At 41.4% G+C, this 26378-nt stretch overlaps 1 protein-coding gene, 1 long non-coding RNA gene and 1 other non-coding gene across 3 annotated transcripts; 2 read left to right on the forward strand and 1 right to left on the reverse strand.

The window, feature by feature from the left end:
- Positions 1-501: 501 nt before the first annotated feature.
- LOC108832682 (uncharacterized) lies at positions 502-1170 on the reverse strand. The gene is made up of 2 exons (XR_001946540.2): positions 892-1170; positions 502-746 (listed from the first exon to the last, which is right to left on the reverse strand). It is a non-coding gene; the product is annotated as an uncharacterized LOC108832682 (long non-coding RNA).
- Positions 1171-6407: 5237 nt separating this feature from the next.
- LOC130497241 (small nucleolar RNA R71) lies at positions 6408-6514 on the forward strand. The gene has a single exon (XR_008936249.1). It is a non-coding gene; the product is annotated as a small nucleolar RNA R71 (small nucleolar RNA).
- An 11901-nt stretch (positions 6515-18415) lies between these two features.
- LOC130495753 (uncharacterized) lies at positions 18416-19387 on the forward strand. Its single transcript, XM_056987251.1, has one exon. It carries the CDS (start codon positions 18416-18418, stop codon positions 19385-19387), a length of 972 nt encoding a protein of 323 aa, XP_056843231.1.
- Positions 19388-26378: the final 6991 nt, after the last annotated feature.

A 26378-nucleotide genomic window follows, 5' to 3' on the forward strand; every position in this document is an offset into this window, starting at 1 on the left:
GCCATTGAAAGGAACCTCCGAAGAAGATGATGAAATCGTGAAATCGATGAAATTAGGGTTGGAGAAATTCCTTTTCCTCTTTTATCTTTTTTTTTACTATTTCTTAAATTTTACTATTTTCACTTAAGTTAAAATAATTATTTTGATTTTTACTATTTTAATTAGGTAAATAAAAACGAAAATTATATTAAATTTTTTTTTAACTTAATTGCTAAATGAAGGGTACTATGGTATTTATAGAAAATTAAAATCCTATTTCCCCAAAAAATGTTCCTAAAATCCTAGAGTAACAAATCTAAGATGAATGTATCTCTTAAATCCAATTTACTCTAAACTATTTGTGGATGTAAACAATAAAACCCATATTAGGATCATCGTAATCAATTCATCATTACCATAAAGGTCAAAACTTGAAAAAATCTCTGAGATAGTTATAGACACTGAAGGCGGAGTAGCGAGCAGCTTCAAGAAATTAAAAATGAAAAACTTTTGCTAAGGAAAAACAGCAATTCCACATCATCTGATTGAGAAATATTACACTGCTTGAAATGTTTAATTACAATTGCAGCACTGTGATAATAATATAAACAAATTAGGAAACACTGAATAAGATGGAGACAGATTTCATCAGATGGAAGGCTTCCAGTACAAAATTTTACCTAGTGTTCCTCTGTCTAATGAGAAAAGGCCAACAAAGGCAGAGCGGTAAATTCTGTAGCTCCTTTCCTTTCTCTTCGGCCCATGATCTGAACAAATAACATAAGAAGATTCAGACACTCAGAAAGTCGGTTATGAACAGATTGAAATTCATTGGTTAGAGATCCGAATGCAAATAGTTTCTTTGACATAAAACACAATATAGTTGGGGCTGCATAAGAAGTAGGACCTAACCATGGAGAGAGATTTACGCTCCACTCAAGTTCATACTACAACTCGCAAAATGTTTGACTCTTGTACTTCATAGAATGATCTATTACTTTTTGTGTATGTATTCCTATTTTTTTTTTGTATGGGACAGGAAGGTGAATGAGGACATTGAGGAGTACGCAAGGGAGATAAAGAAGCTGTCGGAGAAAATCAGGGTGGTTATCTGAAGGATTAGGGTTACGTCGTGAAGCGTTGAAGGAAGGTCTAGGCGGCGAAACAGTGGAGTAAATGATGAAGGCCATCTTCTATCCACCGCGTCCAGATTAATGGGCTTCTTGACCCACGCCAATAACACGCAATGAACCAAAAAAAGAAAGAAAGCCCAACACCAACCAAACTCGATCTGCCGTGGAAAAAAAGAGCAATGGGGTGAAAATTAAAATGAAAATGCAATTAAAAATAAATTAATGCAGATAAAAAGAAAAATGTGTTGCCTCCCATTCAGCACTTAGTTTAAAGTCTTTAGCACGACTTAGGATAACTGTATTTAGTTATCACGGGGTGGTAGCAGCGGAAGGGGCTTTATGTCTGGTGGTTTGGCCCAATAATGCTTTTCTCGCTGCCCATTTACTGTGAACTCGTCGCCTTCTTCACTAATGATTGTCAGTGCTCCGGAAGGTTTTACTTCCTTGATGGTAAAAGGTCCTGACCAACGAGATCGCAGTTTTCCAGGAAAAAGGTTTAATCTGGAGTTATATAAGAGAACTTGGTCGTTCGGTTCAAAGTGTCTAGATATTATCTTCTTATCGTGATAAGCTTTTGTTCGTTCCTTATATAACTTCGAATTCTCTTTTGCCAAATGTCGTATTTCATCGAGCTCGTTAAGCTGAATTAAACGTCTCTCGGCAGCTGGCTTGATATAAAAATTTAATAATTTGGTTGCCCAGGCTGCCTTGTGCTCCAGTTCAACTGGTAAATGGCATGATTACCCATAAAATAAATGAAAGGGTGTCGTTCCCAGTAGTGTTTTGTAAGCGGTCCGATATGCCCATAAGGCGTTGTCTAGTTTGCGAGACCAATCTTTTCTATCTATTCAAACAGTTTTCACTAAAAAAAATTTGATTTGTCTGTTCGAAACTTCCACTTGACCGCTGGTTTGTGGGTGATAAGGTGTAGCGACACGATGGTGGACACCATTCTTCTCAAGTAATCGGTCAAAAACTTTGTTGATGAAATGACTATTCTAGGAATTCCAAATCTCGGGAAGATAATGCTCTTGAAAAGTTTGACAACTACAGATGCGTCATTTGTTGGAGAAGCAACTGCCTCAACCCATTTTCAAACGTAGTCTACAGCGACTAGGATATATTTATTTCCATAAGAAGATGGGAAAGGGCCCATAAAATCTATTCCCCAACAGTCGAAGACTTCTACTTCCAAGATAAAGTTTTGTTCCATCTCATGTCTCTTGCTTATTTTTCCTCTCCTCTGACATCTGTCGGATTGTGCTATATGAGCGTGAACATCGCGAAAAGTTGTTGACCACCAAAATCCTGCTTGGAGAATTTTGGAGACTGTTTTAAAAGTTGCAAAATGTCCTGCGTAGTCAGAGCTATGACATTGGTAAATGATGTTTGGAATTTCAGCTTCAGAGACGCATCTCCTATTATGCCGTCAGAAAAGTGCTTGTAGAGATAAGGCTCGTCCCAATGATATCTCCGAACATCACGAAAGAATTTCTTCCGTTCATAGACTTTCAAATTTTCTGGTTCAAAATCGGCGGCTAAATAGTTAACTATATCGGCATACCATGGTCGGTCTTTGATGTGTCTTTGATGTTCTGTCCAATCGCATTTGCTTCTTGTAGAGAGACATCAGATACATTGTGCTTCAAGGCATTACATGCAACTTTAACTGGTATGTCAATAAGTTCTCGTGATATTTTGTTGCTGATAGCTACGATTGATCCTGTATCAGTAATGTCGGTTGACAATTTGTTATTAGGCTCGTCCAATAATCCGTCAGATTCTAGCGATATGTGACCTATGAACGACGTGTCTAAAAGAGCGATATTCTCTGTAGGGAAGTAATCATCTATAGGAACTTTATCCTCAATTCGAATTCGGGAAAGATGATCAGCGACTCCGTTGTCTACTCCTCTTTTATCTTTGATCTCAATATCGAATTCTTGGAGTAGTAAGATCCATCTTATGAGTCTTGGTTTAGCATCTTTCTTCTGCATTAAGTATTTGATAGCAGCATGATCAGTGTGAACTATAACATTGGCTCCAACTAAGTACTGGCGGAATTTTTCGAAAGCATAAACTACTGCTAGTAGTTCTTTTTCTGTGGTAGAGTAATTCCGTTGAGCTTCGTCGAGTGTGCGACTCGCATAATAGATAGCGTGCAGTTTCTTATCTTTTCGTTGCCCTAGAACTGCTCCAACTGCGAAATCACTTGTATTGCACATAATCTCGAAAGGTAGATTCCAATCCGGTGGTTGTACGACTGGGGCAGTTATAAGAGACTTCTTCAGCGCTTCGAAGGCTCTTTGCATTCTGGTGTAAAATCAAATTTAACCTCTTTGCATAGAAGATTATTCAAAGGTCTAGCAATCTTAATGAAATCTTGTATGAATCTTCTGTAAAATCCGGCATGCCCAAGGAAACTCCTTATGTCTTTAACATTTGTGGGTGCCGGTAGACCAGTCATTACTTCGATTTTGGCCCTGTCCACTTCTATTCCAGCTGCAGAAACTTTATGTCCAAGGACTATACCATCGTTTACCATGAAATGACATTTTTCCCAGTTTAGGACAAGATTCTTTTCTTTGCATCTTTCCATTACTTTGCACAAGTTGTCTAGGCAATCCTTAAAACTTGATCCGTAAACCAAAAAATCGTCCATAAAGACTTCCATGAAATCTTCGATCATGTCTGTGAATATTGACATCATGCAGCGTTAGAAAGTGGCAGGTGCGTCACATAGTCCAAATGGCATTCTGCGATATGCAAACGTTCCGTAGGGCAAGTAAAAGTTGTCTTTTCCTGATCTGCTGGATGTATCGGTATCTGGAAAAATCCCGAATATCCGTCAAGAAAACAATAATATTCTAGCATTTGATCGATGAAAGGTAAGGGAAAATGGTCTTTCCTAGTAGCAGCATTCAGTTTCCTATAATCGATACACATTCGATGTCCAGTGATAGTGCGTGTAGGTATAAGTTCATCTTTATCATTTTTAACCACTGTGATCCCTTCTTTCTTTGGTACAACATGCACATGGCTTACCCATTTACTGTCTGAGATAGGATATATAACTCCAGCATCCAGAAGTTTAATTATCTCTTTTTTCACTACCTCTTTTAGGTTTGGGTTAAGTCTCCTTTGCTGTTCTATAGATGTTTTCGCATCTTCTTCAAGGTGGATACGGTGCATGCAAAGGTCAAGAGCTATTCCGAGAATATCATCGAGAGAATACCCGATCGCTCTCCTATACTTACACAGTTTGTTTAACAGGAGTGCAAGCTCTCCATTCGTGAGATTGGCATTAACAATGACATGATATGATTTATCGCAAAGGAACACATATTTCAGGCCAGCTGGAAGTGGTTTTAGCTCAACCTTGGGTGCTTTTTCTTTACTCCAGTTAGTCGATGAAGAAGATGATCGATCGATAGTTTCCCTGAGGTATTGATCCATAATAATTTCCGAATTGTAATTTTCTTCGTTTGCTGTTTCGATACTTGCGTCCATAAGGTTCGCATAATCCTCTGTCCTGCTATCTACGCTCAGAATTTCTTGTTCATCAGGAGTGAATATGTCTTCTTGTGGATTAACGGAACATATATCCATAAAGTATTCCTTCTCTAGCTCATAAACTTCTTCTGTGTAGAAGGCGTGATCGTCTATCAGAGGATGTTTGACTAGCTTTTCCATGTCGAAGTTCATTGATATATCTCCGACATTTAAGTTAATCTTTCCTCCTTTAACATCTATGATTGCTCCTGCAGTAGCCAAGAAGGGCCGACCCAATATAAGGGGGTCCTTCGGTACTTGTTTATACTTTAATACAACGAAATCCGTTGGTATGAAGCAATCGTCAATTTTGATTGGTACATCTACGAGGATCCCTTTAGGTACCCTAATAGAACGATCAGCTAGAACTAGCGTGATTGGCGTTGGAACGAATTCATCATAACCTAATGAAACTGCCACAGAGTATGGCATGAAGTTTACACTGGAACCAAGATCACAAAGAGATCGAGGAAAACGTGCGTTTTGTATCTTGCAATCTAGGACAAAACTGCCAGGGTCAGTCCTTTTGATTGAAGTTTCTCCTTGTACCATCGCACTTACTTCCTCTGACACCATCATAACGCTTTGTTCTCCAATCGAGGATATCATATCTTTTACGTACTTCTTCACCGAGGGGGCTATCTTAATGGCGTCACTGAGAGGCATCTCGAAAATGATTTTACCGAAGGCCTTTTTGCAAATTGCATGTTCCAATTCCTTCTTAGTTTGCGGTTTGTTTGGAGGAAATGGGGGTGGAGTTCGATAGACTCGTTCAGTCCCGGTAGGCTGTATATCGCAATCGTTAGTGCTACCAGACGGTCGATCGTTTTCCCTCTCAGTGGGTCGATCGATATTTGGTTCGTCTAGGCGATCGATCTCGATCTCGGCATCAGGATTCTCTTTTTCTTAGTCTATAGTTCTTTTATTTGAAGAGTTCCTCCTATATTCGGATGTTCCTGAGTCAGAATCATTACCAAGAAGCTCTATGGGGTTGGAATTGCTTTTTCCTGCATCATCAATGATTTTTTTATTGCTGGCATCGTCTCTGGCATTTGTTTCAAGGCGTTTACCGCTTCGCAACATCACAGCATATGCTTGGCGTTTTGCCCCAGGGTTAGCATCGGTCCTTCCAGGAAGACGGCATGTCTCTCTTTTCAGAGTAGTTGCAAGGTTAACAATTTGGTCTTCCATTCCCCGTAGGTGTTTAATTAATAAATCCATCTTTTGCTTTAGTTTACCGTAAACGATGTCTATTTTCCCATTAAAATCGAATATCATTTTATGGTTCTCTGTAAAAGCTTGTTTTAGATTGTACTTCTCTCTCCCAGTACGAGACTGCACACATATTTCATAGTCTCGTGTGAAGCTGTCCACGTTAAACACAGAATGAGGATCAGTAGTATCTAACTCTTCTGTAAAGTCGAGCTCATCTTCTGATATAGGAGGCGTTTTATTGTAGTACTGGCTCAGGTTAGGTGGGTTTCGATCTGTTAGAAGGGAATGAAGCGAATTTATAGAATTTTTTTTATCTCAGCTAACTTAGTATTTTCTATTGTGTTTATAGCTCTTTCTTTTTCTTCATTCATCTCCTCATAAGATCTTCATGTTGCCATGTTTTCGATTAAGCGTCTTGCTTCTACAGGATTTATAGTAACGAAATTCCCTTCGCTTGCTGTATCAATCGTTGTCTTACAGCTCAGAATAACACCTTTGTAAAAGATCTTGAGGAATTGTGGTTCTGGATAACCATGGTGGGGGCATTCGATTTCATAACTCTTGAATCTTCACCATGCATTTTTGAATGATTCCTGAGGATTCTAACAGAAGGTAGAAATTCGCCTTCTTACTTCCCAGTAACGAGCATCGTCGAAGAATTGCTTAAGGAAAACGTTTCTAATCTCTTTCCAACTAGTCAGGGATCCTTTTGGTAGACAGTTCAACCATCTTAAAGCTTCTCCTTCTAGTGAAAATGGGAAAAGTCTGCAACGAATGTATTTGTATGGAATTAATTCCTCTAGACCTTCAATGTGGTCTTGCGGATGTTCTAAAGAAGATCTTTTAAAGGGGTTTAGACGCACCATATTATAGTAATCGACATCAAACTTGATTTCGTGGTAACATCGTCTGGTATTCTAATAGCGGACCTATTGGAATAGGTCCTATTGGGGTTTAAGTAGTCTTGCAAGGGCAATTTAATTTCTTTACCTAAGTTTAAGGTAGAGTTTGACTTAACAGGGATTTCAGTCCCCTGTTTTTCAGTAGTTTGGCTAGAAATGTTGCTTGGTTGACCTATTGGTTCAGTTTGGACTACTTTCTCATTATTAGCACTGGTAAGAGGGTACTTACCTGCTTCCGGCTGGGCGGTATCGGTCAATGAGGCTTCGGATGAAACGATCGATATTTCTGTGTCTGCGTCGCTCGATTGACCATGTTCCGTGTCGATCGATGCTTGGCCGACATCTGTATTCTCCATTCTTTATGTTGTAAAACAAAAGAATAGAAAAATTAGCAAAAGTAACAAAGTCTATTCTAAATCCTAAATTAAATCTAAAAGTAATAAGAAAGAGTCCCCGGCAACGGCGCCAAATTTGATATCACTCATATTACCCTAAAAAGTGAATTACTCTCTCAAATAAGAGGTTCAGATGTAGTACTTAGGGATCGAATCCACAAGAACTCTAGGATTACTTGAAGGTTTAATTAATTAAAGATGAAGATAGACTTAGGGTTTTTCCTGTTTTAAAGCAGTAAATAATATAGTGAACAAAGAAGTTGTTCAGTAACTGAAATGAAGGTTGTTTTTTAATGAGGAGAATAGCTAGATTCAGGTATTTCTCAGGTATGAATTTATGCAGTTTGAAAGTGACATTAGGGTTTTAGTTCTTTGAACTCAAACAATTGGTACGACCAGTAGGGTCTCCATTGACTGTTGTTTGTTGATCACGGAAAAGAGTCGATCGATATGATTTTTGTCTAATCGATCGATACACCTTTCATATAATCGATCGCTACAACGATGGTTGTATCGATCGACGGTAATTCTAGCAAGCATTAACGGGTTGGTTGAAATCGTTCTCTAATGATCTAGACCACCTTTCGCATGTGTCTAGTCAGTTAGATCACTTTAGTTTATTTCAGGGAACTGAGAGTATACAGTTGGTTATCTCATCAATCCTAAGATCTAATTGGAAAGAGATTACTAATTTATTCACCCTAACAAATGCCACAATCTCATCACATGATTCACCCTTATGAGAAACCTAAATCTAACAATTAGGTTTACTCAGACATATTCATGAGAGACAAAATCATGATGGTTTGAATAAAACTCAATATGAAATAAGGAACAAAGAGAGTATGAGTAGAATAAAAAGGGAGTTCAAGATCTTCTCTGTTTTGTAGTCTCAGATCTATCTCTCCAACTCTAACTCTTCTCCTAAGGTAGCCAAATTGCTTCTCTTCTCTACTAGGTCTCTAGGCTAGTCTGCCTCTAAAATTATACAAAACCCTGGTATATAAAGCCTAACAGGCGGCCAGGGACTTGGTGTGCAAATAGCATACTTTGTAATACTTGAAAATCTTCTAAATCGTAATCCATCGAATGGCTTAATATCGATCGACATTCATTGATATCTGTCGATCGATTATAATAGGCTCCAATTGTCTGATCTCACATGTTTCCTATCGGTCGATTCTCCATTTGTGAAATTGCTCCAAAAATGCCTCAAAAGTATTGCTTTCTTCAATTAGGTACCTGTGCCTAAAAATACTCTAAAATACTTTGAAAACGTAGTAAATATGATTGAAAACTCTCATATACCATGGCTAAAAGCGGGTGAAATTCATGGTATATCAAACCTCAGTCATCTCAACATCAGAGTTCTTCTTGCCATCTTGAGAGGAAGACATCTTGAGAGAGAATTTGAGAGAAGAAAAGGAAGAGGTGTGGAGGAAATGAAGAAGAAATCTCAATACTTATAGAAGTATGACCATATACTTTTCAAATAATAATATATATATATATATATATATATATATATATACACATATTCATACTCTTAAGTATTCTGCCCTTTTTCGTATGAATATTTTTTACGAGTTTACGAATACGAACTTCGTCTAAAAACGACTATCTTCTCCGACTCACCTCAACGCACGCTAGAATCCCTAAACGATTCTAGCGAGCTGAGGGGCTAACTGTTGGGGCCAAAAATCGTCGCGACGAAGTTAGTATTGAAACATTCGATAAAAGGACATCATTTATTTCTTTACGAAAAGAAATCGTAAAAATCCTCTCCTTGCGAAAGATTCCACGACTAAACCACGTTATCGTTAAAACACGATCATCGGAAAAAACAAATGATCGTTAAACCACGAAGATGCAGCTTGGCCATCGCGGAACAGCAAAGGGAACGCCCAGATCGGTCGCTATAGCGACCAAGCTCGGAAACAAGCTAGGTCGCTATAGCGACCGGGCTCGGAAACAAGCTCGGTCGCTATAGCGACCGGGCTCGGAAACAAGCTCGGTCGCTATAGCGACCAAGCTCGGGAACAAGCTCGGACGCTATAGCGACCGAGCTGCGGACAAAGCTTGGTCGCTATACCGACCGAGCATACGTGCATCAACCATTTTCTGAAACGTCCTAGGTCTTCTGAAACGACGATACGTAAAACTATGCATTCTCGACTATCCTTATAACAATCCCCCGCAAGCCACGGCTAACCATTTCTTGATTTCTCGATCAAATGGGATCGTCAGCTTGGTTTACGATGAAACCGCGGAAAATTAACTTTATCGGAGAAATCGTAACAAACGTCTCAAACAATAAGACGGCCCGAAGGGTCCTAAACTTGATTCGAGGCCCACTTACGATTTATTAAAATCCCATAAACCTTGCAACGGATTATGCTTGGAGGATAAACATCATTTCTCGCGGATAAAATGGAAACATTTCAGAGATAATCATGAAGATCGGAAAAAATGGAATATCTCCATTTTCGGACTATGACGGCTTAAGGGCAAAAGAGGAAGGCACAAACCGACCTAGGAGAGAGGCATAAAGAGAGACTTTTTTGGGAGCAAACTAGCACTTAGAGCAATTTAGACATTTTTCCGTTTTTGTTATTCGAGCTGCGACTCAATTATGTTTAGCCACCTTCGGGTATTAGACTAGGAATCTCGCCGACAGCTCTCGTAGCCAAAGCACGTTACCTTGTTGTTACGCTCAAACGCGAAATCGGAAATAAGATCTTTCTTTGCTCTCCATTTATTTTGACGATTTCTTATTATTCTCGTTTTATTTTCGTGTTCTGATTGCTTGGCGTGTGGTTTCTCAGATATCTGGGACCTCAGGGAAATTAGGGTTTTCCTAGTTTCCTAATTTATACGTTTATTGACGGTGCGAATTTCGGTTCCCACATTACGTATCGCTCGGCGATGGTACTTGAAAAGAGATCGACACAGAAGAAGATGCATCGATCGATACCGATACACCAGCAGTCCGAAAGGAAACCACCACGGACGGTGTGCTACCTACACTACATAAAAAACTGCCGGAGCCTTCAGCATATGATTACAGCCATCATCAGTTCAACATGGAAGACTTGGATAGGAGGCTACAAATTATCAAAGATGACTTAGCAGATATGCACCAGATGGACCAGATCAGATGATGCCACAAGAAGCTTCACTGCAACTCAATCCACAGAAGAAGGAGATGTTTGCACACCAGCAAACAACTGCTCCAACCACAACTAAGTCATGCAACTTCCAAAGTCAAGCTAAATGACTATAACAAAGCGCTGAGTGGGAGGCAACCCACTATTAGGTATTACTACTATTTTTATTGATTACTACTACTTATTTTCGTCCTTATTTTATGCAGGTCTAAAAAAAAGAGATCCAAGTAGACGTTTACCTTCTCTATCGACCGACGCGACCAAGTCGACATCGATCGACTAGACTATATCCGCGACGAGCGACATTCTTTCATTCACATCGAACGATATGGTATCGGTCAGGTATAACGTTCTAATTTTTAAATTCATTACTTATATTTATAGTTTTTATAAACCCTGTTGGGTTCGAAATCGGACAAGGCAAAGTTGGCATCCAAAATTCCGTTAAAAATTATTTACTTAGAAATCTTTTACGGTTTTTTGGAAAAGATTAACTTATACGAAGAATTTACGGAAACCCCTTGTTTTAAAGGAACGATTCATTAAAACGACGATTTCCTAATCAACGATTTAAGAAATCAACGATTTCTTAAATAAAACGATTTCTTAATCAACGACTTAGGAAATCAACGATTTCTCAACGGCTTGAGAAAGTTTACGATTTCTTAAAACAAACGGAACATTGTTATCAAAGGTCCAAACATCCGCAAAGAAGCATCCTGAGAATCGTAACTTCGCAATGGTTCCAAACGTTCGGACAACGGACCATAACCCACGGCACAAACCCGATCGCGATGGCGATCGGGTCACGGATAAGAGCTCGGTTGCTATAGCGAATGGATCACGATACCACGCTCGGTCGCTATAGCGACCGAGCTGCGGACAAAGTTTGGTCACTGTAGCAACCGAGCGTTCGTGCATCAATCATCCTCCGAAACGTCCGAAGTGTTCCGAAACGACGATACGACATAAAACTATGCATTCTCGACTATCCATATAGCCGTTCTCCGCAACTCACGACTATCCGTTTCTTGATCTCTCGATCAAATGGAATCGTCCGTTTGGTTTACGATAAAACCGCGGAAAATTAACTTTATCGGAAAAATCGTAAAAATGTCTCGAATCAAAAATACGGTCCAAAAGAGGTCCTAAACTTGATTTGAGGCCCACTAGCGATTTCTTAAAAACCCATAAACCTTATGACGGTTTATGATTGGTGGATAAGCATCAGTTTCCACGGAAAAAATGGAAAATTTCCGCAGATAATCATGAAGATCGGAAAAAATGGAATATTCCCATTTTTTCGACTATGACGGCTTAAGGGCAAAATGGGGAAGCGTAAACCGACCTTGGAGGGAGTATATAAGGAGTTCAAGGCGAGAGGCATAGAGGGATCACTTTTACAGAGCAACTTAGCACTTAGAGCAATTTAGGCAACTTTCCATTTTTATTTTTCGAGCTGCGACTCAACTAGGTTTAGCCACCTTCGGGTATTAGAACTAGGATCTCGCCGACAGCTCTCGTAGCCGAAGCACGTTGTCCTATTGTTGTCACGCTTATACGCAGATTCAGAATAAAACCCTTCTTACTCTCTTTTTACGATTCATATTTTATTTTTCTGTTGTTATCGTGTTCTGATTGCTTGACGTGTGGTTTCTCAGAAATCCGGGACCTTCTGGGAAATTAGGGTTTTCCTACTTTCCTAAAATATATGAAATATTGACGGTGCGAATTTCAGTTCCCACAGTTTGGCGCTAGAAGGAGGGGGGGGGGGTACGTGATAGACCCAAAATCGGGAGGATGGCTTTGGCCGGATGTTGGATATGAACCGAGAAGGCGAGGCACTTCCGGAACTGGGATGGAATGAATGGATCGTCAAGAGGTGCGGAATGGCTCTTGATATACCCTCGATCTAAGGCTAACCACCAAAGAACTGATGTAGTGCGTTGGCTAACCACCAAATAACACACAAAGATGATTGGCTGACCACCAAATCAACAAGCCGGTTCAAACCGATGAACTAGCTAAAGAACTCTCTCTCTCACTCCAAGAAGAAACAAAAATAAACTCCAAAATGATCTGATTTTATTCATCAAAGGAATCACATATTTATAGTAGAATGAGTCAAAGAAATACTTAAATAATTGTGGAAAACTAGAAGCTTAGAAAACACAAACAAAGACTAAGACTTTTTATGGAAAACCGAAATGTGGACTATGACTTTTGACCAGAGTTTGAATGCCTCTTTCCTAGGCACGACTTTGACTCCTTTTGTTGATATTTCTTGATGCAAATGGGTAGGAGACCATCAGGAAAGGCCTGGTCGAATTTGGTGTAAATCGGACCCAAATCAAATTTGTTATGAATTTTTCGGTGGGCCGAAAAAGGCTCATTTCGCCCAGCAGCTAAACCAGCTCCTTCTTCAGTGTCACTTAGCTCATTCAGCTCCATAGTAGTGTCACTTATCTCACTCGGCTCATTCAGCTCCAAAGTAGTGTCACGATCTGATGGAAAAATCTCGGTTGGATCAAGCTGGTCGACATGATCCCCATCTTGGGCCGTGTCCATGAACCAAAAAGGACGGTGCTTGATTTTGGTTCTATCATACTCTCCCTCTTCAAAAAGATTTGTCCTCAAATCTGAAACATTAAAAGGAAAAGGATTATAAGCAAAAGAACCATAATCAGCACAATGCTCACCTTGAGTTTGGTCCAGTTTTTGAATGGAAGAAGACCCTTCTTGGTTGGCTTGATGACCATGGATTTGTTCTTCATGTAGCCCCTCCACTGGCTCATGTGTGAAGTCATTGAAAATTGGCAAAGGGTCTTCCTTTTCTGGCTCGGTTTCAACGTTCTCATTTTCCAAAGTCACCAACGGTCTTTGCTTTTGACACTTGTTAGCATAATGACCGATCTTATGGCATTTGAAGCACCTGGTAGAATGAGCTTTGCTTGTGGGTTTCACAGCTTTGCTTTTATCAGAAGACAACACATTAGTTTTCAAATCTGAATTTGAAAGAAAAGAAATATTACTTTGCTGTTTTGGTGCAGGAGAAGTGTTGGTGTTTCCCTTCTTTTTGAGTTGCCGGATAACATGAATTGCCTTATGCAACATCTTCTCCAAGCTGGCATAAGTCTGAAGCTCTTTCTGATCAAGCATATCAGATCTGCTTCTCTTGGCTTTGGTGAAGGAACGATCACCATTTCTGACCCTCTTCTCATCATCATTGAACATGTTTCGTCTCTTCCTTTGTTTCTGCACAAAATCAAACCCATTAGAAGCAAACTGTTTCTTATCGAAAATCAATTGTTCCTCTTCAAAAGCAGTTTTAAAAGGGAAGTAGACATCTTGTTGTGGTTTTGATTTCTTGAGAAGTCCAAACATTCTGAAACACTTAATAAACGTTAGCACATAAAAATTCTCACACTCTCAAAGTGTTTGATCTCACGATTTTTAGGTGATCACTCAGAGTTCTTTTACTGGTTCAAAGGATGATAGGCAGTCAAAATTCAGCAATCAAAACCCAAAACAAACTTTGTGGAAAAAGGAAAAGAAATGAAGATGAAGAGATTTTTTTTTTTTTGTGGATCCGCCTTAACTGTCCTAAGGCTGGGTTTCTCTTCAGCCAGCAGGATTACTCTTCCACCACTCCAAGTGATTCAAGCCAATCTTTTTTTTTTCTTTTTTCTTTTTTTCTGATTTTTTTTTCTTTTTTTTTTTTAAAATGGCGATCACAAGGGAGTAAAGGAATAGCCCAGATCCAAAAAGAAATAAGAAATGATGAAGAGATGAGAAGGTGGAAAGAAGATAGAAAACAAACCAGCCAAAGTGGCTCTGATACCAAATGATAGACCCAAAATCGGGAGGATGGCTTTGGCCGGATGTTGGATATGAACCGAGAAGGCGAGACACTTCCGGAACTGGGATGGAATGAATGGATCGTCAAGAGGTGCGGAATGGCTCTTGATATACCCTCGATCTAAGGCTAACCACCAAAGAACGGATGTAGTGCGTTGGCTAACCACCAAATAACACACAAAGATGATTGGCTGACCACCAAATCAACAAGCCGGTTCAAACCGATGAACTAGCTAAAGAACTCTCTCTCTCACTCCGAGAAGAAACAAAAATAAACTCCAAAATGATCTGATTTTATTCATCAAAGGAATTACATATTTATAGTAGAATGAGTCAAAGAAATACTTAAATAATTGTGGAAAACTAGAAGCTTAGAAAACACAAACAAAGACTAAGACTTTTTATGGAAAACCGAAATGTGGACTATGACTTTTGACCAGAGTTTGAATGCCTCTTTCCTAGGCACGACTTTGACTCCTTTTGTTGATATTTCTTGATGCAAATGGGTAGGAGACCATCAGGAAAGGCCTGGTCGAATTTGGTGTAAATCAGACCCAAATCAAATTTGTTATGAATTTTTCGGTGGGCCGAAAAAGGCTCATTTCGCCCAGCAGCTAAACCAGCTCCTTCTTCAGTGTCACTTAGCTCATTCAGCTCCATAGTAGTGTCACTTATCTCACTCGGCTTATTCAGCTCCAAAGTAGTGTCACGATCTGATGGAAAAATCTCGGTTGGATCAAGCTGGTCGACATGATCCCCATCTTGGGCCGTGTCCATGAACCAAAAAGGACGGTGCTTGATTTTGGTTCTATCATACTCTCCCTCTTCAAAAAGATTTGTCCTCAAATCTGAAACATTAAAAGGAAAAGGATTATAAGCAAAAGAACCATAATCAGCACAATGCTCACCTTGAGTTTGGTCCAGTTTTTGAATGGAAGAAGACCCTTCTTGGTTGGCTTGATGACCATGGATTTGTTCTTCATGTAGCCCCTCCACTGGCTCATGTGTGAAGTCATTGAAAATTGGCAAAGGGTCTTCCTTTTCTGGCTCGGTTTCAACGTTCTCATTTTCCAAAGTCACCAACGGTCTTTGCTTTTGACACTTGTTAGCATAATGACCGATCTTATGGCATTTGAAGCACCTGGTAGAATGAGCTTTGCTTGTGGGTTTCATAGCTTTGCTTTTATCAGAAGACAACACATTAGTTTTCAAATCTGAATTTGAAAGAAAAGAAATATTACTTTGCTGTTTTGGTGCAGGAGAAGTGTTGGTGTTTCCCTTCTTTTTGAGTTGCCGGATAACATGAATTGCCTTCTGCAACATCTTCTCCAAGCTGGCATAAGTCTGAAGCTCTTTCTGATCAAGCATATCAGATCTGCTTCTCTTGGCTTTGGTGAAGGAACGATCACCATTTCTGACCCTCTTCTCATCATCATTGAACATGTTTCGTCTCTTCCTTTGTTTCTGCACAAAATCAAACCCATTAGAAGCAAACTGTTTCTTATCGAAAATCAATTGTTCCTCTTCAAAAGCAGTTTTAAAAGGGAAGTAGACATCTTGTTGTGGTTTTGATTTCTTGAGAAGTCCAAACATCCTGAAACACTTAATAAACGTTAGCACATAAAAATTCTCACACTCTCAAAGTGTTTGATCTCACGATTTTTAGGTGATCACTCAGAGTTCTTTTACTGGTTCAAAGGATGATAGGCAGTCAAAATTCAGCAATCAAAACCCAAAACAAACTTTGTGGAAAAAGGAAAAGAAATGAAGATGAAGAGATTTTTTTTTTTTTTGTGGATCCGCCTTAACTGTCCTAAGGCTGGGTTTCTCTTCAGCCAGCAGGATTACTCTTCCACCACTCCAAGTGATTCAAGCCAATCTTTTTTTTTTCTTTTTTCTTTTTTTCTGATTTTTTTTTCTTTTTTTTTTTAAAATGGCGATCACAAGGGAGTAAAGGAACAGCCCAGATCCAAAAAGAAATAAGAAATGATGAAGAGATGAGAAGGTGGAAAGAAGATAGAAAACAAACCAGCCAAAGTGGCTCTGATACCAAATGATAGACCCAAAATCGGGAGGATGGCTTTGGCCGGATGTTGGATATGAACCGAGAAGGCGAGGCACTTCCGGAACTGGGATGGAATGAATGGATCGTCAAGAGGTGCGGAATGGCTCTTGATATACCCTCGATCTAAGGCTAACCACCAAAGAACGGATGTAGTGCGTTGGCTAACCACCAAATAACACACAAAGATGATTGGCTAACCACCAAATCAACAAGCCGGTTCAAACCGATGAACTAGCTAAAGAACTCTCTCTCTCACTCCGAGAAGAAACAAAAATAAACTCCAAAATGATCTGATTTTATTCATCAAAGGAATTACATATTTATAGTAGAATGAGTCAAAGAAATACTTAAATAATTGTGGAAAACTAGAAGCTTAGAAAACACAAACAAAGACTAAGACTTTTTATGGAAAACCGAAATGTGGACTATGACTTTTGACCAGAGTTTGAATGCCTCTTTCCTAGGCACGACTTTGACTCCTTTTGTTGATATTTCTTGATGCAAATGGGTAGGAGACCATCAGGAAAGGCCTGGTCGAATTTGGTGTAAATCAGACCCAAATCAAATTTGTTATGAATTTTTCGGTGGGCCGAAAAAGGCTCATTTCGCCCAGCAGCTGAACCAGCTCCTTCTTCAGTGTCACTTAGCTCATTCAGCTCCATAGTAGTGTCACTTATCTCACTCGGCTCATTCAGCTCCAAAGTAGTGTCACGATCTGATGGAAAAATCTCGGTTGGATCAAGCTGGTCGACATGATCCCCATCTTGGGCCGTGTCCATGAACCAAAAAGGACGGTGCTTGATTTTGGTTCTATCAGTACGGATCAATCTTACTCACGACCAGCTCACGCTCAACCAGACATGACTAACGACGATTCAGCGAACTTGCAAACTCCTTTAAACGGAGCACCCAAGGACGCCTTGAACACTCCCGCAGCGGATTTTTCCGCGGCCGACGCACCTGCCAACGCCACATCGCTCGACGAGTTCAAGAAACTGCTTTTCGCCTACAAAAGATGTCGGAGGAGCAGGATAAGCTCGTGGGAACCCTGACCTAACAGGTTCAAACCTTAACGGCAAGATCCCGCGCACTCCTCCCTCGCGGAGCTACAAAACTCCGCGGCAGGAGACTCGAGTTCGCAACCCAACACGATAGGCCTGGAACTTCGCAGGAACGTCCATCTGGACAAAATACTAGCGAAATATCCCCTGTCGCGAAAGGCAACTCGGAGAAACCTCCGCCGTCCGAAAAGGACACTGATGTGTATGAAGTCTAGCGTATTGACCTAGATCTCAGCGACGACTCCGACGAAGACGTCGACGTCCACCCAAGGAGAACCCGCAGCCGTTCGGCTCAGGAGAAATCTCCGTTCGACAAACCCATGACGGAAGAAGAGGAAAACATCTATTGGGTCGAACAGGAGGAACTTGTCGAAAGGCAAACCGAGATTACTCGCCGCGAACGCCGATAAGCTCGGAAAACCGCCGGAGAGGATCCCGACATACGAGATCTCCGCGATTACATAACCAAGACTGCTGCGGAAGTAAGGGCTGTAAAATCGCAGATTCACCACGCCACGAGTGCTGCCCCAGAAATCGACAGGCTACTCGAGGTGGCCCGAAAAACGCCCATCACCACGCGGATCTCCGAGACAAAGGTGTCTAATCCGGGAAAGCTCAAGATACCGATGTATAACGGTACAACCGACCCGAAGGCGCATCTCCATGCGTTCCATATCACTATGGGAAGAGCCAGGCTTAGAGAAAGCGAGAAAGACGCTGGTTACTGTCGCTTGTTCGTCGAAAATCTTGAAGGTGCGGCGCTCGAATGGTTCTCCCGTTTGAAGCGAAACTCTATCAGAAGCTTTCGCCAACTCGCATCGAAATTTCTCCTTAAATACTCTATGTTCATCGATAGAGAAACTTCCGATGTTGATCTCTGGAGCCTAACCCAAGAAGAGGGCGAGTCTCTCCGTGAGTTCATAAACCGTTTCAAACTGATCATGGCAAAGGTCAGCGGAATCAGCGACAAAGTCGCCATCGACGCGCTCAGGAAGGCGCTCTGGTACAAGTAGAAGTTCAGAAAGTGGATAACGCTCGAAAAACCTCGCACAATCCAGGACGCCCTCCACAAAGCCTCGGAATACATAATGATCGAAGAAGAGACGAAAGTCTTGTCGCAAAAACATAAGCCGGCAAGGAACTCTTCGAAAGACGTGGATCCGAAGTCGAAGAAAAAAACCTCTCGTAACGACAAGTACGTCCATCACGAGGGGGAAGAACTCCAAGGCGCACACAATTACGCGGTCAATACGGAGCAAGGCAGAACTTCGGGAAATACGTGGAACCGTAACCAGAGTTACGATAAAAACGTCTACTGCGAGTTCCATCAAACCGAAGGTCACTCCACGGCTAACTGCAAAGTCGTAGGGGCAAGGCTTGCCTCGAAACTGCTTGCTGGAGAATTCTTTGGAGTAACCAGCGTCAAGGATTTAATCCTTGACTCCGACCGTCCGCCAAAAACCAATAAGAATCCTTCCGCGGAAAAATCGTCGCCGAGAAATCAGGCCGGAGAAAAGCGCGAGAGAAGACCAGACGATAGGGGGAATGATAACTCCCGCAAGAGGGTGAATATGATCATGGGAGAATCCCAGTACTGCAAGTACCCTCCGCGATCTCCTCCTCAAGACGGACAGAGCGCCTCGATCACATTCACAAAAGAAGAGGCTTGCGGAGTCGACCAGCCTCACTGCGAGCCCTTGGTCATTGATCTCGTAATAAGAGATCTCGAAGTCGCAAGAATACTCATCGACACCGGAAGCACGGTGAACCTAATCTTCCGCGATACACTAAGAAGGATGGGCGTTGAGCTCAGAGAAATCACTCCGGTACCAAAACCGCTCACGGGCTTTTCTGGACAAACGTCCATGACCCTGGGATCCATCCAACTACCCGTCATAGCAAAAAACGTCACCAAGATAGTTGACTTCGCAGTGGTAGATAGCCCGGCTATTTACAACGCGATTATGGGAACACCATGGCTAAACACCATGAAGGCCATTCTCTCGACTTATCACTTGGGCGTCAAATTCCCAACCAGGACTGGAGTGGCCGCAATCTAGGGTTGTCAAAAACAGTCGCGACTTTGTTTCCTAGCGGAGCATAAGTTAAGGCAGGTAACGACGACCTCCACGCTTAAACGCAAGCGAACCCAACCTACCACCAAAGATGCCCCGACAAAAGACACAGTGATGCCTTCTGCAGAAGCAGATTCGGAGATCGGAACCGCCCCCGACTCCAAAGACGATGTCACAACTCAACGGGAAGAGAAAAATCCCGAGGAAAACGTCGACCCCGCGACTAAAGCGGTCGACGAAAATCTAACCGACGAGTAAACACACTTGCGGCATAATCAGAACTACGAGATGGCTTGATCCTCAAAAGAGGTACGTAGGCAGCCCGTCGAAACCCGGCGAGTTCAGCTATCCCCCTCACCAAAAAGGGGGGGGGAGTGGGTGCGTATACTCGTATACTCCCACAAAAAAAAAAGTTCACCCGCACTTGTATTCGAAATATTCGAAACTTTTTCAATAAAATCCTCTTTCTCAATCTAACGATTCTTAAACACTCCAGAAACGAAAAAACGTATCCTCAAGAAAATGTGAGACGTCGCAGTTTTACTGAAGATACTTAATTCGTATCATCCGTCGAAATAGTCCATCTGCGACTTTAAACATTTTAATCAAAATAGTCCGCGACTTTAAAAAACGAAAAAAACCCGTCGATTGGTCCCGACGGGCAAATAAAGAAACGTTTCACTTAAAAAAAAATTTCGTAGTCAGATCTTTTCACAAGATCCTCTTACATCCGACCAAGATACCATAGCGCGCTATACAAGAAAATCGAAATTTCGTCTAGCACTTCGTAAAGGAAGTCGCTCGGTTCGTACCCAGACAAATCGTATAAGCCGATAACATTTCGCGGATTTTAAAACGGTACAAATCAGGTCGAAATCACAAACAGGCAAACGGAAGCCGATCAGTCGTCGCATAGCCTTGATGCTGAGACTATACCTAGGTCTTGCCCTAAGCCCAGTCTTGCTGGCACTTAACATCTCACGGACATAGTATTAAATACGAGATCCCAAAACATGTCTCTTATCGCTTACACCTAAAACGCTCGTTAAAAAGCAGCATACGAACCAAGCAACGAATTAAGAGTTAGAATACGAACTGACTACTCGCATTCTATCCTCTACACTTGGCGAAAGTTTAAATCAGATCATAAAACATAAATCATCGAAAAAAACTTACTTCATATTTATAAAAAAAAAGCCGCGCGAAGACGGCAGGGATTCAAAGCCTTAAAAGGCCAGTCCCGAAAAACATAAAATTGCGCAACCTACTACGGTCGCGGCATAAACAGATAAAACGGCCACACTTGGCCACGAAAATACAAAGATAGGGGAAAACATTTTCCTGACAAATTCAGTAAAGGATAAAATCATCCGACGACGAAGTTCCGAACTCCGTCGGATAAGTCACCTCATCTTCACCTCCCTCCGCTTCGGTCGCGATCTCCACCGTGTCAGGAGAAACGGGGATCGGCTCCCAGAGTCCCCAGATCCTTTCCTCGATGGGAGGAACAAGCGACTCGGCGTGAACATTGTCCTTCATGCCATCCTGCATGAGGCTCAACTCCTCTTTGTAAACATAATCCCTTTGCTGAGTCCTCGTGAGAGCTCCAACCGATCCGCGACACTCGCGAAAATCGCCTACCGCGGCATCGGCCGCCCAGGGATTGTAATAGTCCTCTTGGAAACGCGTCGCCCGATTCTGCATCTCGGCGGCGATCTCCCGCTTGGCCAGCCTCCTCGCTCGGCGAATCTCTCTAGCATGATCGGCGGCCGCCTTAAGTTCCGCTCTGAGGTCTCCTCCTGGAATCGTGCCAAGTCATTCGCGTTATTCTCCGCTTTGAAGCGCCAGATCCATGATTCTCTCTGACTATCCACCAGCGCCGAGCCGAGATGGTTCATCGCCTGCGAAATTCAAAAATATAATTTTTATTTTTTACAAAAATAAAAATACGATCGGATAAACAAAGAGAATGAAGGAAGAAATAGAAACTAACCCCTTTCACCACGCGAGAATATTCCGCCAACACTTCAGGCCTCTCCTCTGTTTCCTCCCCAAAGGAGAACGGGTTAGGATGATCAGGAAGACCGGAAAAGAAGTCGTCAAAATTGGGAATTTGCGCGTCACTCGAACCACTCTCATCGCCAAAGCCTAGAAACGGATCCCATCCCGGAAGTGGAGAATCGTCCGCAGGAAAGTCTTGATCCTCCACCTCGATGTCTTTATTTTTCTGCGGCAACTCAGGCGATCTCTCGTCCGGAACACGCTCCGAGAGATGCTCAACGGGCGCAAAATCAATCTCACCCTTCGCCTCGAAGTCAGAGTGAACCAATCGGATCGCCTTCCGAACCCTCTGACCGGTAAAACTGGTCCACCAATGATCACCGCTCCTCATCGCGTCCCTCACCTCCATAATGTTCATAGGCCAGGGATGGACCACGCTGATGTTTGGAAGGGGATTTGGAACCGTCCGAAACATCAGAATAAACTCCTCCGCGACAGACGCAGCATTAAGTCGGACGTAGAAGAATAATTGTTTCCAATTGTTAAAATTGGAAACAGTTACCCTTACTACCAGCATTATGGGACGAGGAGTCAGTCGCCAGGAGGCAGACTCCTTGTTGTATTGCAGCCTCAGAAGTGCCTCAAAATGGTCGGCAGTGAGGGATAAGCCGCGCTCGTAACTCAGAATTACGAGACCGATAAGGATCTCGAAACTCGTAAGGCTCAGCTGGTTTAACGAAACCTGAAAACGGTCCAGTACACGGATAATGATCTCAGGAATCGGAAACCAGATACGACAGCGCGTCAGAACGGCCTCGTAACACGTGAAGTAGCCTTCCGGAGGATGGTCGGCGCTTTCTCCGACCCTAGGAATCCGGAACTCAACCGCGTCCGGGACTCCGGCAAACTTCCGAAGCGTCTCGAGAAAAAGATCAGTGGTCTTACTCGGCAGATGGGCCCCCGTTTTCCGAGATCGACAGATCGGAAACTTTTCTTCTCCAGGACGATTGATACGATCACTACTTGCTCTCCAATACGCATCGCGTTCAGCTGCATTCGGAGGAATTTCGAAATCGGCCTTCGGAACGAGGAGTTCTTCGTCTTGATTACAAACGGGGGAAGAAGTCACGGGAGTCTTCTTCTTGGAAGACTTTTTCCGCTCTTAAACAACTTTGACATTTTGGAGGATTTTCTTTCTAAAAAGAAAAAAAATTTCTTGAGAGAATTCTTCAAAGTAAGTCTTATGAAAGATGGGTGAGTAAAAATGAAAGAGTTACCCCCTCTTTTATAACTTCAGGATTTACTATTCAAGTTCGGACTTTTGGATACCTAACTTGGCCTAAAAACTCGCCTAAACTCACCAAACCATATGACAGAATCTCGTCAACCCACGATTCTACCGCACTGGGGGGCTAACTGTTGGGGTCGAAATCGGACAAGGCAAAGTTGGCATCCAAAATTCCGTTAAAATTATTTACTTAGAAATCTTTTACGGTTTTTCGGAAAAGATTAACTTATACGAAGAATTTACGGAAAAACCTTGTTTTAAAAGAACGATTCTTTAAAACGACGATTTTCTAATCGACGATTTCCTAATCAACGATTTAATAAATCAACGATTTCTTAAATAAAACGATTTCTTAATCAACGACTTAGAAAATCAACGATTTCTCAACGGCTTGAGAAAGTTTACGATTTCTTAAAACAAACGGAACATTGTTATCAAAGGTCCAAACATCCGCAAACAAGCATCCTGAGAATCGGAACTTCGCAATGGTTCCAAACGTTCGGACAACGGACCATAACCCACGGCACAAACCCGATCGCGATGGCGATCGTGTCATGGATAAGAGCTCGGTTGCTATAGCGAACGGATCACGATACCACGCTCGGTCGCTATAGCGACCGAGCTTTGAATAGAGCTCGGAGCTGCGGACAAAGTTCGGTCGCTGTAGCAATCGAGCGTTCGTGCATCAATCATCCTCCGAAACGTCCGAAGTCTTCCGAAATGATGATACGACATAAAACTATGCATTCTCGACTATCCATATAGCCGTTCTTCGCAACTCACGACTACCCGTTTCTTGATCTCTCGATCAAATGGAATCGTCCGTTTGGTTTACGATAAAACCGCGGAAACTTAACCTTATCGGAAAAATCGTAAAAAAGTCTCGAATCAAAAATACGGCCCAAAAGAGGTCCTAAACTTGATTCGAGGCCCACTAGCGATTTCTTAAAAACCCATAAACCTTATGACGGTTTATGCTTGGTGGATAAGCATCAGTTTCCGCAGAAAAATGGAAATTTTCCGCAGATAATCATGAAGATCGGAAAATATGGAATATTCCCATTTTTTCGACTATGACGGCTTAAGGGCAAAAGGGGGAAGCGTAAACCGACCTTGGAGGGAGTATATAAGGAGTTCAAGGCGAGAGGCATAGAGGGATCACTTTTCCAGAGCAACTTAGCATTTAGAGCAATTTAGGCAACTTTCCGTTTTTATTTTTCGAGCTGTGAGTCAACTAGGTTTAGCCACCTTCGGGTATTAGAACTAGGATCTCGCCGACAGCTCTCGTACCCGAAGCACGTTGTCCTGTTGTTGTCACGCTTATACGCAGATTCGGAATAAAACCTTTCTTGCTCTCTTTTTACAATTTATATTTTATTTTTCCGTTGTTATCGTGTTCTGATTGCTTGACGTGTGGTTTTTCAGAAATCCGGGACCTTCTGGGAAATTAGGGTTTTCGTACTTTCCTAAAATATACGAAATATTGACGGTGCGAATTTCGGTTACCACAAACCCCGACTGTTTTACACTGGGGACAGTGTAATTTAAGTCTGGGGAGATTACTAATTATTATCAATTAATTTGAGTCTTATAAAAATGTTTTTCAAAAAATTTTTATTGAGTCAAGAAGGGGACAATGATCTTATTGATATTTTGCTTATCATTAACCACTTTCTAGACCAGTTTTAGATTTACTGATTACAGAAGTGCTAGAGATACTAAAGTGTATCAACATGTCTACCATGTTTGCACTTACTAAGATTGTTTGAAGGAACCAAAGCTTACTTCCAACCTAATACTGACATCACTTGCTTGTCTTGGGGCTTGGTATACATGGGATCGGATTCTTCAAACAAGTCTGGAAGGTAAAGCCTTGTATATTTACATCTTTCTCTCTCAATTTCGAAATCTTAGGATAGATTAGAATATGATATATAAAAAAAGATCTATATTTATGTTTTATTATTAGGATAAGAATTCAAACAGGACTTGGTGGCAACAACCATTAAGGCTGGATTCATAAGAATTCTATAGGTAAGGGACTTGAACAGGACTTAGTGGCTACAACCATTAAGGCTTGCTTCATATAAATCCTAGGATATAAGTCAAAAAGAAGTGAACAGGATTTGGTGGCTAAAACCATTAAAGCTTGATTCATGAAAGCCTGTCCAGTCTTGGTCAATAAAATTGACTGAGTGAGAAATTAGAAGAGAGAAAGAATAGGAACTACTATTTACATGCAGGTCCAGATAATTGTTTGAACATCCTTACATCTTGTGATCGATACTCCCAAGGTAAAGCCTGCACATTTATTTTATGCAAGAATTGAGGTTAGTAGAGGGAATCTTAGACATGATTGGTTAAGTTGCTGACTAGGAGAACTTGGTTGATATACTATGATATTGTATAGTGCACTTTTGTAGTTAGGATGTTTATAACTTGGATTGCACTACTAGAAAGATATGATTAAGATTGATAGACATATTGAGTCCCTGCTGTTTTCAAACCTTTTCCAAGACTACAAGTTGTTTTTGCTTGAGGACAAGCAAAAGGTTAAGTCTGGGGGAGTTGATATACCATGAATTTGACTCACTTTTAGTCATGGTATATTAGTATTTTAGGATATATTCTCTACATTCTTGGGTCTATACTGCATATTTATAGGTTCGGGAGCTAATGGAAGAAAGATGATGATTTTGGAGCATTTTAGAGTTCATACCCGAGAGGACCATATCGACCACCCGAGGTCGACAAGGAGAGATGCGCGTCGATCGATGCATACTCAGTGCTATCGATCGACACTTAATCGCAGAAGCCCGGATTTGGTCACAGCCGACTTGAAGCCCAAGACACCATCTATTTACCAAAATGCCCTGACGAGTTGTAACCTAATTTTCTTAGTATTTATGTCTTGCCTATGTGTTTTAGCACAGACACGGTTTTTACAAGAGTTTCTTAGTTTCTTTGTTTTTGGTGAGAGAGAGAGTTATTAAGTTGAGAGTAATCTTGAACACCATTTATTTATCTATCTATCTATGAAGTTTTTATGAGTTTGCTTGTGTCTTACTTAGCCATGTCTGAGTAAACACCTTTGTTAGAATTAGGGTTCAAATAGGTATGAGGGATTAGCCCAAAATATGATTACCTGAGCATGCGATATTCATCTTAGAAGATCATGCTTAATGCTTGTGTTGGAGTAGCTAACATACACATGAATACAAAGATATGAATCCTTGGATCTATCTTCTCTGAGCCAGTAATTTACCTGGAACAAGCGACAGCTGACTGGGTAATTACTTGGTGAACTGTATTCAACCACACGCTTAAATCTTACTAGTAGCGCTTCGATCGATACTCATATAGAGTAATCGATCGATAGACGCGGGGCATATGTCGATCGACATCGGCGACATCACACCGATTGACGCTCTAACCTATGTTCACAACGGAGGTGTTTCATCGTTTCTAGTGATTAGATGGTCACAACGACAGTTGGGCTATTGCTTAGTTGGGTTCTTTAATATCATGCAAGCATATCATATAGGCAGTCATACCTCTATAATCCTGATAACCTGAATAGTAATCCTAGATCTAATTTTTTAAATCATACTTGTTAACCCAAATCAATCATCCTTGAGTAATTGTCCTACTCAAACCAGTTTCCTGTTTACTTTTATTTACAGCTTT

Source organism: Raphanus sativus, chromosome 6 (assembly GCF_000801105.2).
Source record: "Raphanus sativus cultivar WK10039 chromosome 6, ASM80110v3, whole genome shotgun sequence".
NCBI classification, from domain to species: Eukaryota; Viridiplantae; Streptophyta; class Magnoliopsida; order Brassicales; family Brassicaceae; genus Raphanus; species Raphanus sativus.

Bases quoted from the DNA above. Each gene is read 5' to 3' on its own strand.
- LOC130495753 (XM_056987251.1), top strand. From the start codon at position 18,416: ATGATCGAAGAAGAGACGAAAGTCTTGTCGCAAAAACATAAGCCGGCA.